Source organism: Primulina eburnea, chromosome 14 (genome assembly GCF_022965805.1).
Source record: "Primulina eburnea isolate SZY01 chromosome 14, ASM2296580v1, whole genome shotgun sequence".
Lineage (NCBI taxonomy): Eukaryota > Viridiplantae > Streptophyta > Magnoliopsida > Lamiales > Gesneriaceae > Primulina > Primulina eburnea.
Genome location: NC_133114.1, coordinates 4,168,187 through 4,181,375, shown reverse-complemented (window position 1 = coordinate 4,181,375; position 13,189 = coordinate 4,168,187). Strand labels below are relative to the sequence as shown.

Here is a 13,189-nt window from a genome sequence, read left to right as displayed (position 1 = left end):
GCTTTCAACATCCATTGGACCCATTAGATCCATGTGTAGAAGTTCAAGACACCGTGTTGTCCCAAAGTGTTGCAACATCGGATGAGCAACACGGGTTTGTTTCCCTTTTTGACATGATCCACAAATATGTGCATTATAATAACATAAATTAGACATACCTCTCACAGCTTCATACTTACAGAGATTTTTCAAGGTTTTGAAGCTCACATGACCCAGTTTCTGATGCCATAGACCCAGATTGCTTACCTTGGCACTTCTACAATCATCATTATCTCCCACAAGATATCAATTATCAGCAAACCGTGTTCCTGTCATAACACAAACATTTTCATCATTAAAAACTTCACAATTATTTTTGTTGAATCTCACATGTAAGTCATCATCACAAAGTTGACTTATGCTTACTAAATTCGAGTTAAGTCCTTCAACATGTAAGACATAGTGAAGCATGGGAAGCCCATCAACATTTAAGGTTCCTTTGCCTACAATTCTCCCTTTGGCACCACCTCCTTAAGTTACATGTCCACTTTTTAGTTCAGAATAATCAATGAGGTGTTCTTTAGATCCTGTCATGTGAGGGGAACACCCACTGTCAAAGTACCATGCACATGCAATGTTAGTTTCCAGTGATGTATAAATGACATTGCATTGTATAACTTTTTTTGGTACCCAAATTTTTTTAGTGGAAGAACTTTTGGAAGTGATGTTGGAAATGGTGTTGGACAACACCTTATGCAACACCTGATTTGTATGCCACCTGAGATAGTCAGTTCTGAGTTTGTAACAGAAAGGTTTGATGTGCCCAGTCTTACGACAGTAGTGACAGATGAAATGATGCTTTCGTTGCTTGGGATTTGAGATTGATACATGCATCTTGCTTTGAGCCATCTTTGCAGAGGAATGAATTTTTGGTGGTGAGGAGCCTGAACTGGATGTTTTCTGCGTCTGTTCAGAGACCGGCTTTGAGCTTTGTGCAGTATTTATTGGTGAATTTTCTGTTTTAGTGACAGCATCGACTCCTGCACCCTTTACAAATACTGTGGTCCTCACACTGGAGTCAGACGACTCACCATGTTCATACATACATGGAACATAACCAAGTCCAGATCTGCTGTCCTTTCCCATAACAGTACTGCGTCAAGTTTTGATGAGCTTGTATTGAATTTGGCAAGAGTTTTTGATGCTTTCTCAAAATCATCTTTGACTTTACACAGTTCAAGATCCTTTCTGCTTAACAAAACTTCTAGACGAGACAAGTTGTTCTTCAACTCAGTGTTTTCTTTTGACAGTAATGAGTAAGCCTTATTTCTTTTGAGCCAGTCATCATAGAGTTCTTCATACATCCTTTGGACAATTTCAATAGAAAGCTCTTATTGGTCAGATTCCTGAATTTTGTGAGCTTCTGAAACTTCCAGAGAGTTGGCATTGAGACACAGTGATTCTGACGCAGTGTTGCGCTCTGGTGTTGCAACACCAGCGGCAACACCAAAGGGATTGACCTGAAGTTTGTAGGTTTTATTCCTTGGTTTCAAAATCATCATCAGGATCCTCATCACTCAGTGTAGCTGCCATATTTTTGTTTTTACGAAGTCGATTTGCGCACTCATTTGCGTAATGACCAAATCCAGAGCATTCTCTACATTGGACTGAATCAAGTTTCTTTGTTTCTGTTCGAGCTGATGAATCATTTCTCGATCTGAAATTCCCTTGTGTTGATGCAGTTATTTTATTTCTTTCATAAGAAACAAACTGTGGTCTTGATGTTGATACAATCTTCTTCTTATCTCTCATTATTTTTAGGGAGTCACCAATTTTTTTTGTGATTAAGGAGATTGATTCCTCGCCAAGATCAGAGTCCTTTGCCTCCTGAATTAGATTATTCACAGAATCATTCGTAGTTTGTAAGGCAACAGCCTTCCCAGTATCTCTTTTCTGTAGGTCTAGATTCAGCTCAAATGTTCTGAGAGAGCTGATTAGCTCCTCCATATTAAGCTTAGAAGTGTCCTTGGATTCGTCAATAGCACATATTTTGATATTAAAACGCTCAGGAAGAGATCTCACGACCTTGCTAACCAGTCTTTCATTTGACATAGAATCACCGAGACTAAAGGCCTCATTTGCTATCTCACGCAATCTCCGATCATATTCCATAATAGTCTCGTTTTCCTCCATCCTTAAACTTTCAAATTTAGAGGTCAGCATCCTGAGTTTGGTTCTGCGAACACTCTCACATCCTTCGCAGTGCTTTTGAAGAACATCCCAGGCTTCTTTGGCGAAAATGCAGTTGGTGATGAGACTGAACATGTTGATATCAACAGAAGTGAATATAGCATTTAGCGCCTTGGAGTTGAAGTTCGAGGTTTGAACTTCATCATTTGACCAGGAACTCTCAGGTTTGCTTCGACTGTCTCCATCATCATCAACTATCTTTGGTGGGGACCAACCATCTAAGACTCGTTGCCATGCCCTTTCTTCTATAGACTTGATGTACATTCTCATCTTGACTTTCCAGAGAGCATAGTTCGAACCATCTAGGACTGGTGGTCTAAAAACCGTGTTAGACACTAGTGGATCCATCAGGCTATTAGTGTATTTCCTGTAAACAGTAATAAACAAGAATCAAACACTTAGTGTATCAAATGATGGCACTGATACCACTTGAAGGAATTGTTGCGCATTAATTGTCAGGAAACAAATATTAAAAACTTGTATGTCAGAATTGAGTGTTGTGCTCAGTGTTGTCAACACGTCACACAACACAACAGCGGAAATTTGTTATTTAATATGGACGTAACGTCAACAAATGAATGCTTGAATTGTGCAACGCCTCATGGCAAAAATTCACTAGAACAATTATATCAATCGTTTACACCAAAACAATCCTAGTAAAAAAAAATCAAAATCAATTCCCTTGACACTCCAAGGAATTAAACATGCATCAAAATAAACCACCTAAAAACTAGATGCATGAAATAAAACCGTTTTGCTTAAAATCAACTGAATTCACTCTTCGATCAACACTCTGCGTCAGTGTTGTTCTTGAGTGTATGAAACACCAAACAGCAACACAGTCACTTGACTGACGAACTCACGTGCTTTGTATGCAAGTCTTCACAAGTAAACACTCCTGCGGCCGTCGATCACACCGTATTGAGAATGGACCCTTGTATATATAGTCTCTCTTTTGACCTAGATCTTCATAGATCCTTCACAACTATAAACAAGGAAACTAGAGTTTAATAGGAATCAAATTTCAATTTAGATACCATACCTTATATCTTATAGATAATTTTCCTCATTCCTAATGATAGGATATAATAAATATCGGGAAAATTATATCTATTAAATTTGTCTAGAAGTGCAAAATCAAAATAATATCTAAAATGGATTTGGAATACAATATTCCTTTCAAACTTGACCGAGAGACAACCTCCAACCGTGTTGAGCACAATTCGCCGAAATATCATTCCATCTAACATAACACAACACATAAAGAAGCCATAATTAAGTCATTATCAGAACCTGATTCTGCACAATTGTCGAAGTAATCCAGTGTTGTGGGTGGGTCGTCACTGAACCATCGCTAATAAAAGCCAACGTTCTCGATTCCTCTTATTCTTTAGTAGTGAGCGGAGGTGGTAGCTCTCTCATCTCAAATAGGATGAAGGCTGAGGGCACTGATGAACCTGGAATAAAACCTCTACCTATGAAATAAATACAAAACCTGCAGACGAGCTGTATAGAGGCCATCCATCTGTTTCCCATGCCAGTGATACAACAGCTGCTGTACAAGAACTTACAGGAATATTTGTAGCAAGAGCAACAGAAGCACTCGATGTAAAACCTGACAACACATACAATGGCCAAACCAGCAACCTGTACGTATGTAGAAGAGTGCAACAAAATATTATGAGAAAACAATTGGATTATCACTAAAATCATCACAAAGATACAAATGAATGGATACATAATCAAGCCGTTCGTTCATTCACAAAAAATTAATTAAGACATTCAAAACTATAAGAAAATTCTCATTCAAATAACTTTTACTCCAATTACATTTCAAGTCACAACTTTCTCAAAATTCAACATGTACAAAAGGTTATTTATTTGCATGGCGAACCTATTGCTAGTTTGTGAATAAGATTTGAGTAGCTACCTTCCACATTTCTGATGTGTGGATTCCATTTATCCCGCTGCGCCCAATTTCCCCAACTTGTAAAAAAGCGGCTTTTGAATTACGCTTGTATTAGCTAATTTTTCATATATTAGATGCATATGGTATATAAAAAATTACTATCCATATTATCTCTAGAACTTGCAGAAAGAAAGACAAATGTGAAAACTAAAGGTTGGTACTATAGGTGCTTACCATAGCATGCCAAGGATTCCCAGTAAAAGAACTGATATGGAAATGAGATCTACATACACCTGCAAGATGTTTACAAATCTCCATTTGTCAATCCTTGATTCCCAAAGAAATTAAAGAGAGATAGAGACGTGTTATATTTCCATTTAAACATTAACAACAGAAACAAATATGAAACTAGTCTCTGTGATCATCTACTTTCAAATGAAATAATCAATCAAGCTAGCATAGTTTGATGCCAGTGTTCAGTACAGGGCAGCCTCAGGAGATCATTTCTGTTAAACTTGTCCAGAAATAAAATTTGCAAGAAATAAAACCAAAGGACAGTCATAACATAAGACAGAGAGCGGGTACAAGACTTCAGCTTTTAGAAAAATTAAATATAAAGTTTCAAAAACTTCTCATAAACGCCCCCTTTAGATCCCCCCCTCTTTTTCTCTTATGTCCAGGGAACAGAATGATCATTTTACTTGAGATGCAAGCAATTCTTTACAATCAGCATCATAATAAAGCAAGAGAGGAGTATAACATAGTCTAATTAATCAGTACAAGTAAGAGAGGATAACAAAGATGAAAGGCATACATGCATGAGCCACAACTACGGAGTCAATAGGATTCTTTCCCATCCCAATCCATATCAGCAACGAAGATGCAACCATAATTGCAGTGACTAAAACAGTAACCTGGTCGAAATTTGTTATTGGATAAGATAAAATATTAATACCAAAGAGTTTTTCTTGAAAAATGACGGCTAACACAAGCGAAAAACTGTATCTGTACCAGAATCACAACTTTTTGCCGACTTCCTATTTCAATAAACCGAAAGGTGCAAAAATTGCAGCAACTACTGGCACTATAATCAGTTTTACTGATCTTCTCCAGTAGGGCTTCTCTGGAGCTACATTCTTCTTCATCATCATTTGTTTGATGGCAAAGGTCCACCCTGTAAGTCACAAGTTTCAACTAAGACCGATCTGTAGTGAAATGCAAACTCTTCATATACTAAGACGATAATGGTTGGTCAGCGTATTCAAAAAGCTAGGTTTTTGTGCAAATGTGAGATTTACCTCTTGAGATAAACATAATTCAACTTAATGTATTGCATATATTATTAAAAACAGAAGACATGGGAAATCATGAAAAACATATTTAATATGACACTTGTCTTTTTTTATATAGACACTGCATTAATCACACATGCAAGAGCAAAACGCCAGATTATGAATGTATCAGACACTATTATATACATTCCCACGAAAAAGAAATTACCAAAATGACAAGAGTAGAAGAAATGCCGCAACAAACAAAATTTTGGGAAAAGCTGCAAACAAATAATATCTCTAGGTTAAATACCCACATAGGGTAACCACGGACATGTAAAAATTTAGAATCCAAATAACAGCCTTGTAAGTTGTAACCTGCATACCCATGATAATGAAAACACAAGACTGTGACCAGAAAAGCCAATCCTTACAAGCAGCGAGGGAGTTAACCCAAAATAAAGCAAATAACCTGCCGAATAATTTCCAATTCAATTTAGCAAAAAAAGGCCAAACAAGAAAGCTACTTGAAAACTGGTAGTCAACAACAATGCAAAAGCAAATGAAGTAAATCTATCATAAAACATGTGTAGAATCCAATGAAAACCATGATCATCGCAGGCAGTAACATAAAAATGTTATCGTCAAGGGAACTCCAAGCAAGCAGTGGTCTGGTTGCTGTTACAAGTTCGACATAATTCATTTTTTACTTGTCACAACTTTTTAAAGAAAACCACATCAAGGGCATACAACTGCAATAGAAATAAAAGGGGACCTAAATATCTTACAGTACATTGTCAATGAGGACTAATGAAAAAGCAAACAGATGACCGCAATCAAAGAGCTAATATAGAATCTAATAAAGCAAAGGCCTCTGAAATGACAACAATAAAAAACCAGTAATTCTCACCAAAATTTGATGTTCCAATCAGTAGATGAAAGACCTGACATTTTAAAGAACTATCAGAGAGACTCGAACAAAACAAAAGTTCAGCTAATTTTGCGCCATGAAACCTTTAGATCATATCCCAATATCTCAACCACAACGCAAAAAAAAAATAGCATTTCCGCATTAGAAAAACAAGGTATAGGGTTGCACCTATAAAACATTGAACAATGAGAGTTTGTAGTTAGGAGCAGACAATCACTGAGGTGATTGTGATAAAAGTGAAGTGATTGAGTAAAGCACTGACAAAGTAAAACAAAATTACCGATTCCCATTTAGCACATGGTACCCAGTAACTTAGAGAAACCATTTATTGTGGTAGCGTATACAAATTGCATGTTATTGCCAAAAGGATTAGTAACCAAGGGGTTTATAAAAGTGAAGTAACTGCATACCTTTTGGGCGGTCCACCCAAGATGTGAATTCCTTAAATGAATTCTTATCATCTGCAACAATGGATAAGGGAATAACCAATCAGAAATCAATACTGAAGTTTATCATTTCATTTGAATGCTGAAAAAACATCACTATTGTTGATAGAGAAGATTAAAAGGCAGCAACCAGTAGTAAATATAGCAAAAGAATATTCAACATTATATAAATCTTCAGAAGCTTGCACCCATAAAACCAAAAACACTTTACTAAAATGTTGCAAACAACTAGCAAATAAATACCGATAATAAAAAAAGTCTTACCACGAGAAATTAAATTTAAATGTTTCCACTGGTGCACTCATTAATCACGTTGCTAACACAATAGGCATATTTTACAATGTGACAGTAACATCATCAAAAAATGGCAAGAATAACTTGTTGAGCAACTGTATCAATACTCATCAACTAGCTGCATGACAAAGTTGTCAGTTTTGTGTGTCATTCACATTGAAGACCTCAGAACTCACCATCCAACAAGAACAGCTAGCAACTCCATGTAATTTGCAGTGACTATAAATGGAATTGCATCAGTGATTTCATGCAAAAAAAATTGCTTCATGGAGAATCATTACTCGTAGAAGAAAATAATGATCTCTAACCAAACAAACCTAGATAAATCTTTCACCTCAATATTTTAAGGTTCACAACCTCAGGAAAATATTCAAGCATTCCATTTATGCATTATCAAAAAAAGCCAAAAACATCTTATGCTGAAACTGAGCTTTTAACTTGGATTTGACAGAAATCATTCACAAATTTAAAAGAAATTATATTTCGAATTCACAAACCTTGATCCTCAGCTACTAAATTGGATTGACATGTCTGATTGCTTAAAAAGAAGCCTAGAGTTGCTCCAATTATGCAATAACTTGCCACAATTATAGCCAAACTAAATTTCAAGAAAATACTTTAAACCGTCCCCTTTACAAGCACAAAGTATAAAACCAAAACAATAATATTAATATAGACAACAAACACAAAAAAAGGAAAGGAAACCGATGATAGCAGAATTTTTTTCTAAAAAAATATGTCAAAGACACTTTAGAGTCCCAGCGATGCACTCTTCCACAATAACAAGATGGTGATACTACAAGAAAAGCCCATCAGTCTCATGATTAATGAAACTTAAACACACATCCATCAAACCAAAAGAATCAGAAAAAATGCAAGAATTACCTGATAGAAGGCAATAATTGCAATCCCGCCGTCAACACAAGCCAAGCCCAAATCCACCCCCACCTACCTCCTTCGGATAGCAGCTCCCCTTTCTCCGATATATTTAAAAATATAACCTCCATTTGATTCTCAGTTAGATATATGATCTTATTTTTTTAATTATGTAGTTGTTACTTCTTTACACTTTCACATAAATCCAATAAAAGATATATGATTTTATTTTTTTAATTAAGTTATTGTTTTTTCTTTAAATGCAATAAAAAAATCATTTTGACATAAATCTAATAAGAAACGAATGCTTTTGTTTAAAATTTGAAAAAAATTACAAATGTCAACAGATATGTTTTGAAAAGAAACGGACTAGAATCACAAATGATGTTGTGTTCTTTTGTTTACGATATACCATACAAAACGTATAAGATAATCATTTTCAAGTTTTCATTTAAATAGAGAAAAAAAGAAAAAAAATTAAGATGCAATGAAGTATTTGGTTGGCTTATTTAATAAAGATGCCAAAAATACCAAAGATATTGAAAAAAATAACAATTTCCAGCATGTATGTTCTTCCCCATTAGCTCAAATGTCAAAGGAACATGTCATTGAAACAAAGGAAAAATATGGACGTGTAAGTTCCAAAATACCAACTTAACAATAATTAAAAAATTAAATACATATATTAAACTATTGATTTCATCTTTCTACTTTTAAATTAACCAACGGAAGGAATCACCTTTTTCTTTGTTCTCCCTTTGTTAACTCTAACCTTAGGAGGTAGTACAATCAGAGAATCAATGCCAGCAGGCATGTTCCATTCTTCAGAGGGGGGAATAAAATAAATAGTATCCGTATATGCCAAAACCCATACATTCGTGGTATAATAATGTGAGCACAATTCATATATGTCTATACCATGGTGACCAACAGCAGCAATATCATGTGCACACGGAAGTCTATCAATATCGAAAACTCGACAACGACATGTTCTTCTATTTAACTCTACGACTGCATCATTACTTACTATAAAGACTCCATCAAAGTGGTCATCTCTATAAAGTTCTTCACCATTAGCATAATCACCGAGATCATCACAAATATTACCAGCACGATCATTATCTCGACGTATACTGAATTCAGAATCAACAAAATCATCACGACAATTGTTATCGATGTGTATATGAAATTTAGAACCACCAGAATCATCATGACCATGTGAATATTCATTATCAACATTATTGTCACAAATAACTTGAACTTTCTTCTCAATTTCCACGTGAAGTAAAGGCCTATGATGTGTATCACCAAGCAATAGATAGGTCAACAGACACTTTTCACTTCTTAAATATATCGGACCAAGAATATGATCACAATTATGTGTTGAGTAACTGAATTTTAATTCAACCTCACTTTTGTTCAAGCCACAATTCACGTATACTTGATCTTTCAGCATTGACATGGTTACTTCAGCGTCATCAAAATATATGGCTTCATATCCACCATTCAACCCCGAGCACCATTCAGGTTCTTCTCGCTCATTATTTTTCCATTTTCCATCATATCGGAACAACACAACGACCTGCGTCATTTTCTTGTAGAAAAAAAGAAAGAAGTATATTATTAAGTAAAAAAATGCATCACTCAAAATAAAAAAAAAATTGAAAATCAAAATTAAAATTATCTATGCATTTCATGTATGAACTTTTTTTTCTAAAAAAAAAACTAATACAAAATTTATTTTATTATTTGATAATTCTGAAAAAAATATCTTAAAAAATTTTACGATAACAAGGACTACTGTACGGCTTGCAGCTATTAATGTAGTTTGTGAAGCAATTTTGCTGAGAACAATTCTTGAAAATTCATCACAAAATTCGACTGGCACTTCAATTTTTCTCACAGCATGTCTATAATAGATATGACTAAAAATACAGACTTCCATAGAAAAATGAGGCACATAGAACTCCAGGATCATTTTATAAAAACTCTAGTATATGATAGAAAAATTTAGCTGAATTATGTTATAACCAAAGAGAATATTGCGTATCCACGCCCAAAATCTGTTTCGTTAGAAAGTGATTCTCAAATAAGCCATGAAAATAAAAGAGGGCGTCAAAAAATCAATAATTTGTCTTAAATCAATAAAATATTAAAATTCAAGAACCTTCATCACTATAACATCAGTACTTATCTTATTCTTTAAAAAAATAAATAAATATAAAAGCAATTCACTTCTTCTACTTTTTTTTCACTTTTTCACATAGTTTACAGACAAATGAACAAAAATAACATAAATGATCAAAAGTAAACAAATAACAGAAATTATACATATAATCGTTACCCGGGATAAGCAAATGATATCGGACTATTTTCTTTTTCGTTATGAAAGATATGTAGAAGAAAGCATAAGAAAGAAAATAATCTAGAATATGAGAAAAGAGATAATGATAGAGAATAGGAGGGAAGGTGCCTAAAAAAAGATTCGTAGAAGAGGGAAAATCAATATTTTAGTGGGGTATATTCAATATAGAGATTTAATGACTTTCAATGACTTTTTTAAAATTATAGATTTTCGTAGATTTGATAGATTTTTATTTACTTTTATAGACTTTCAAAGATTTGTAAAAAGAATTCCATGGATTTTTGTGGATTTTTTGCAAGATTTTTGTAGACATTTGTAAACTTTGAACTAGTAATTATTTGACATAAATAATATCTTCACTTATAAAATAAATTTTTTAGTGTAAATAAATTTTACTTATTTAAAATGTAAATATGTTCAATTTATGAAAAATGAATCATAATTCAATTTATAAAAATCAAAATCACAATTCAATTATTGTGTAATAGTCTTTTCACATCCAAGTTTTTCGTTTAGAGCAGGAAGTATTTTTTCTCCACAGTTTTTTTGTTAAATACTCCATTCTTATCACGCCATCCTCGCATTGCGGGTTTTAGCAATTCATTACTCTCTTCAGTCGTCCACACATTATATTTTGCTTGTGAATCTCCCATTGTAAGTATTACTTGAGTATGCATAAGATATAAAATATACGGTAATAAGAAGCTAACAAGCACACGCACGTACATTTTACTAGATATTGTCCAAAAGAAGTAAAAAGATCTAAAGACAATGATAATGTGTGATACAAACAATCAAACAAGGACTAACAAGAATTTTAAGAAAGAAGCTCCTAAGTTCTATGCTTATCACAACTACGTGATATACATTGATTTTAAGTCAATGTATTAGTTCATAAAATATACATTGTTTCTTTTCCTACAGTTTCCTGATATATATATATATATATATATATATATATATATATATATATATATATATATTATATATTATATTTATATATATTAGTTGTGCTCAAATCGTATATTTTAATAGACTTTCCCTCTAAATTTATATACATGAATTAGAATACAGAAAATCATTAACATAAATACATCTCTATCGCAAGCAACTTGTACCACTGAGCGAGGACTGGCCAATATTTTATCTTTAATTGGGTTGGTTTGATTAGATTATTTTAATAATTTACTGAATCAGGTTACAATTTTATTTATTGATTGTAAAAGTCTATATTCAATACCCCTAAACTTTTAAACTCTACAAAACTTCATAAAAGTAATTAAATTTCCATGATTGAATACACGCCCTTTAGATTAGAGTAAATGAGTAATTAGGTTAGAATAATAATGTTTGAGCATGTAAGGGTAATTTTGACTAAATTCATATAAAAATTTTAAATGAAGGTTAGTTTACAAATTAAAATGGTTAGAAGGTCAAAAATCTAAAAAATTATTGTGTGAAGGTTATATTTCAAATTATCCCCTCAATTCCAGCATTTTCTTTTTATTTTTTCTTTCACACGGAAGACAAACAAACACACAGTGGCCTCCGTGTGTCCCTTAGTTTTCTGCACGAGTTTTTCACGAAACCGGCACAATTGGAGAGGCAAGATTTGCAGAGTGGTAAATATATGTGGATACAACGAAAGGGAGTGGCAAGCACCTCAGCAGTAAATGTATGTTGAGAAGAAAGTATTGTAGAGCGGCAAGAATCAAGAAGGATGCCCTTTTGTTTGAAATTTCGCTATTCGACAGATCTGCCTCCGGCTTCCCCCATCCCCACCACCCTTCTTCCCTTCGTATCTCTGTGTGTGTAATTTGTTGACTTCAAACAAAGAGTCGATTTGGGTAATTGGCCACACAGGTGGGTGGCTGGGATTCCGAACCCTTTCCCGTTAAATTAATGGAACTTTATGATTTATTATTTGACTAGTCATGGATTTTATTTGTGAGTATTTATATATTTTTGAAAAAATAAAATATAATATTTTTTATAAATTATATTTTTGTTTTTGTTATTATTATTCTTGTATTTTTTTATTAAAAAAATGGAGATGTGTGTAATATTGTCCGCTTTGGCCCAAGGCTTTACAGCTTTAAAACGCATCACAAGGGGTTGCTACACGCTCATTTAAATGCCCAGCATCTCTCTCGTGGTTTAGCGATATGGGATTTCGCCTAACGGCCTTCTCACCCCCCCTTTCGGGACTCAGCGTCCTCGCTGAGGTTTGCCCCACCATCCCAAACCCATGCGAGTCGCTCTGATATCAAATGTCACGGCCCAGCCTACTTGTAATATTGTCCGCTTTGGCCCGTGGCCTCACGGCTTTGAAACGCATCACAAGGAGTTTCTACACCCTCATTTAAATGCCCAACATCTCTCCCATGGTTTAGCGATGTTGGATTTTGTGAGAAGAACCTTAGGCGAAATTCCACATCGCTAAACCACGGGAGAGTTGCGGGGCATTTAAAGATGAGTCCTGAAAGGTGGGGTGAGAAGGCCCTTAGGCGAAATCCCACTTCGCTAAACCACTGGAGAGATGCTGGCCATTTAAATGAGCGTGTAACAACACCTTGTGACGCGTTTTAAAGCAATGAAGCCTCGGGCCAAAGTGGACAATATCACAAGTGGGCTGGGCCGTGACATTTGGTATCAGAGCTACTTCACGTGGGTTTGGATTGTGGGGCAAACCTCAGCGAGGACGCTGAGTCCCGAAAGAGGGGTTGACAAGGCCCTTAGGCGAAATCCCACATCGCTAAACCACGGGAGATATGCTGGGCATTTAAATGAGCGTGTACCAACCCGTTGTGATGCGTTTTAAAGTCGTGAGGCCTCGGGGCAAAGCGGACAATATCACAAGTAGGTTGG

General features: G+C 34.8%; 1 protein-coding gene and 1 pseudogene across 1 annotated transcript; both read right to left on the bottom strand.

Moving 5' to 3' along the window:
* Positions 1-1,515: 1,515 nt before the first annotated feature.
* LOC140811103 (uncharacterized) lies at positions 1,516-2,577 on the bottom strand. The gene has a single exon (XM_073168979.1). The coding sequence runs from the start codon at positions 2,575-2,577 to the stop codon at positions 1,516-1,518; it is 1,062 nt and encodes a 353-aa protein (XP_073025080.1).
* Positions 2,578-3,345: 768 nt separating this feature from the next.
* Positions 3,346-8,770, bottom strand: LOC140811102 (uncharacterized; annotated as a pseudogene).
* Positions 8,771-13,189: the final 4,419 nt, after the last annotated feature.

Coding starts and splice junctions, on each gene's coding strand:
- LOC140811103 (XM_073168979.1), bottom strand. CDS start 2,577: ATGGATCCACTAGTGTCTAACACGGTTTTTAGACCACCAGTCCTAGAT.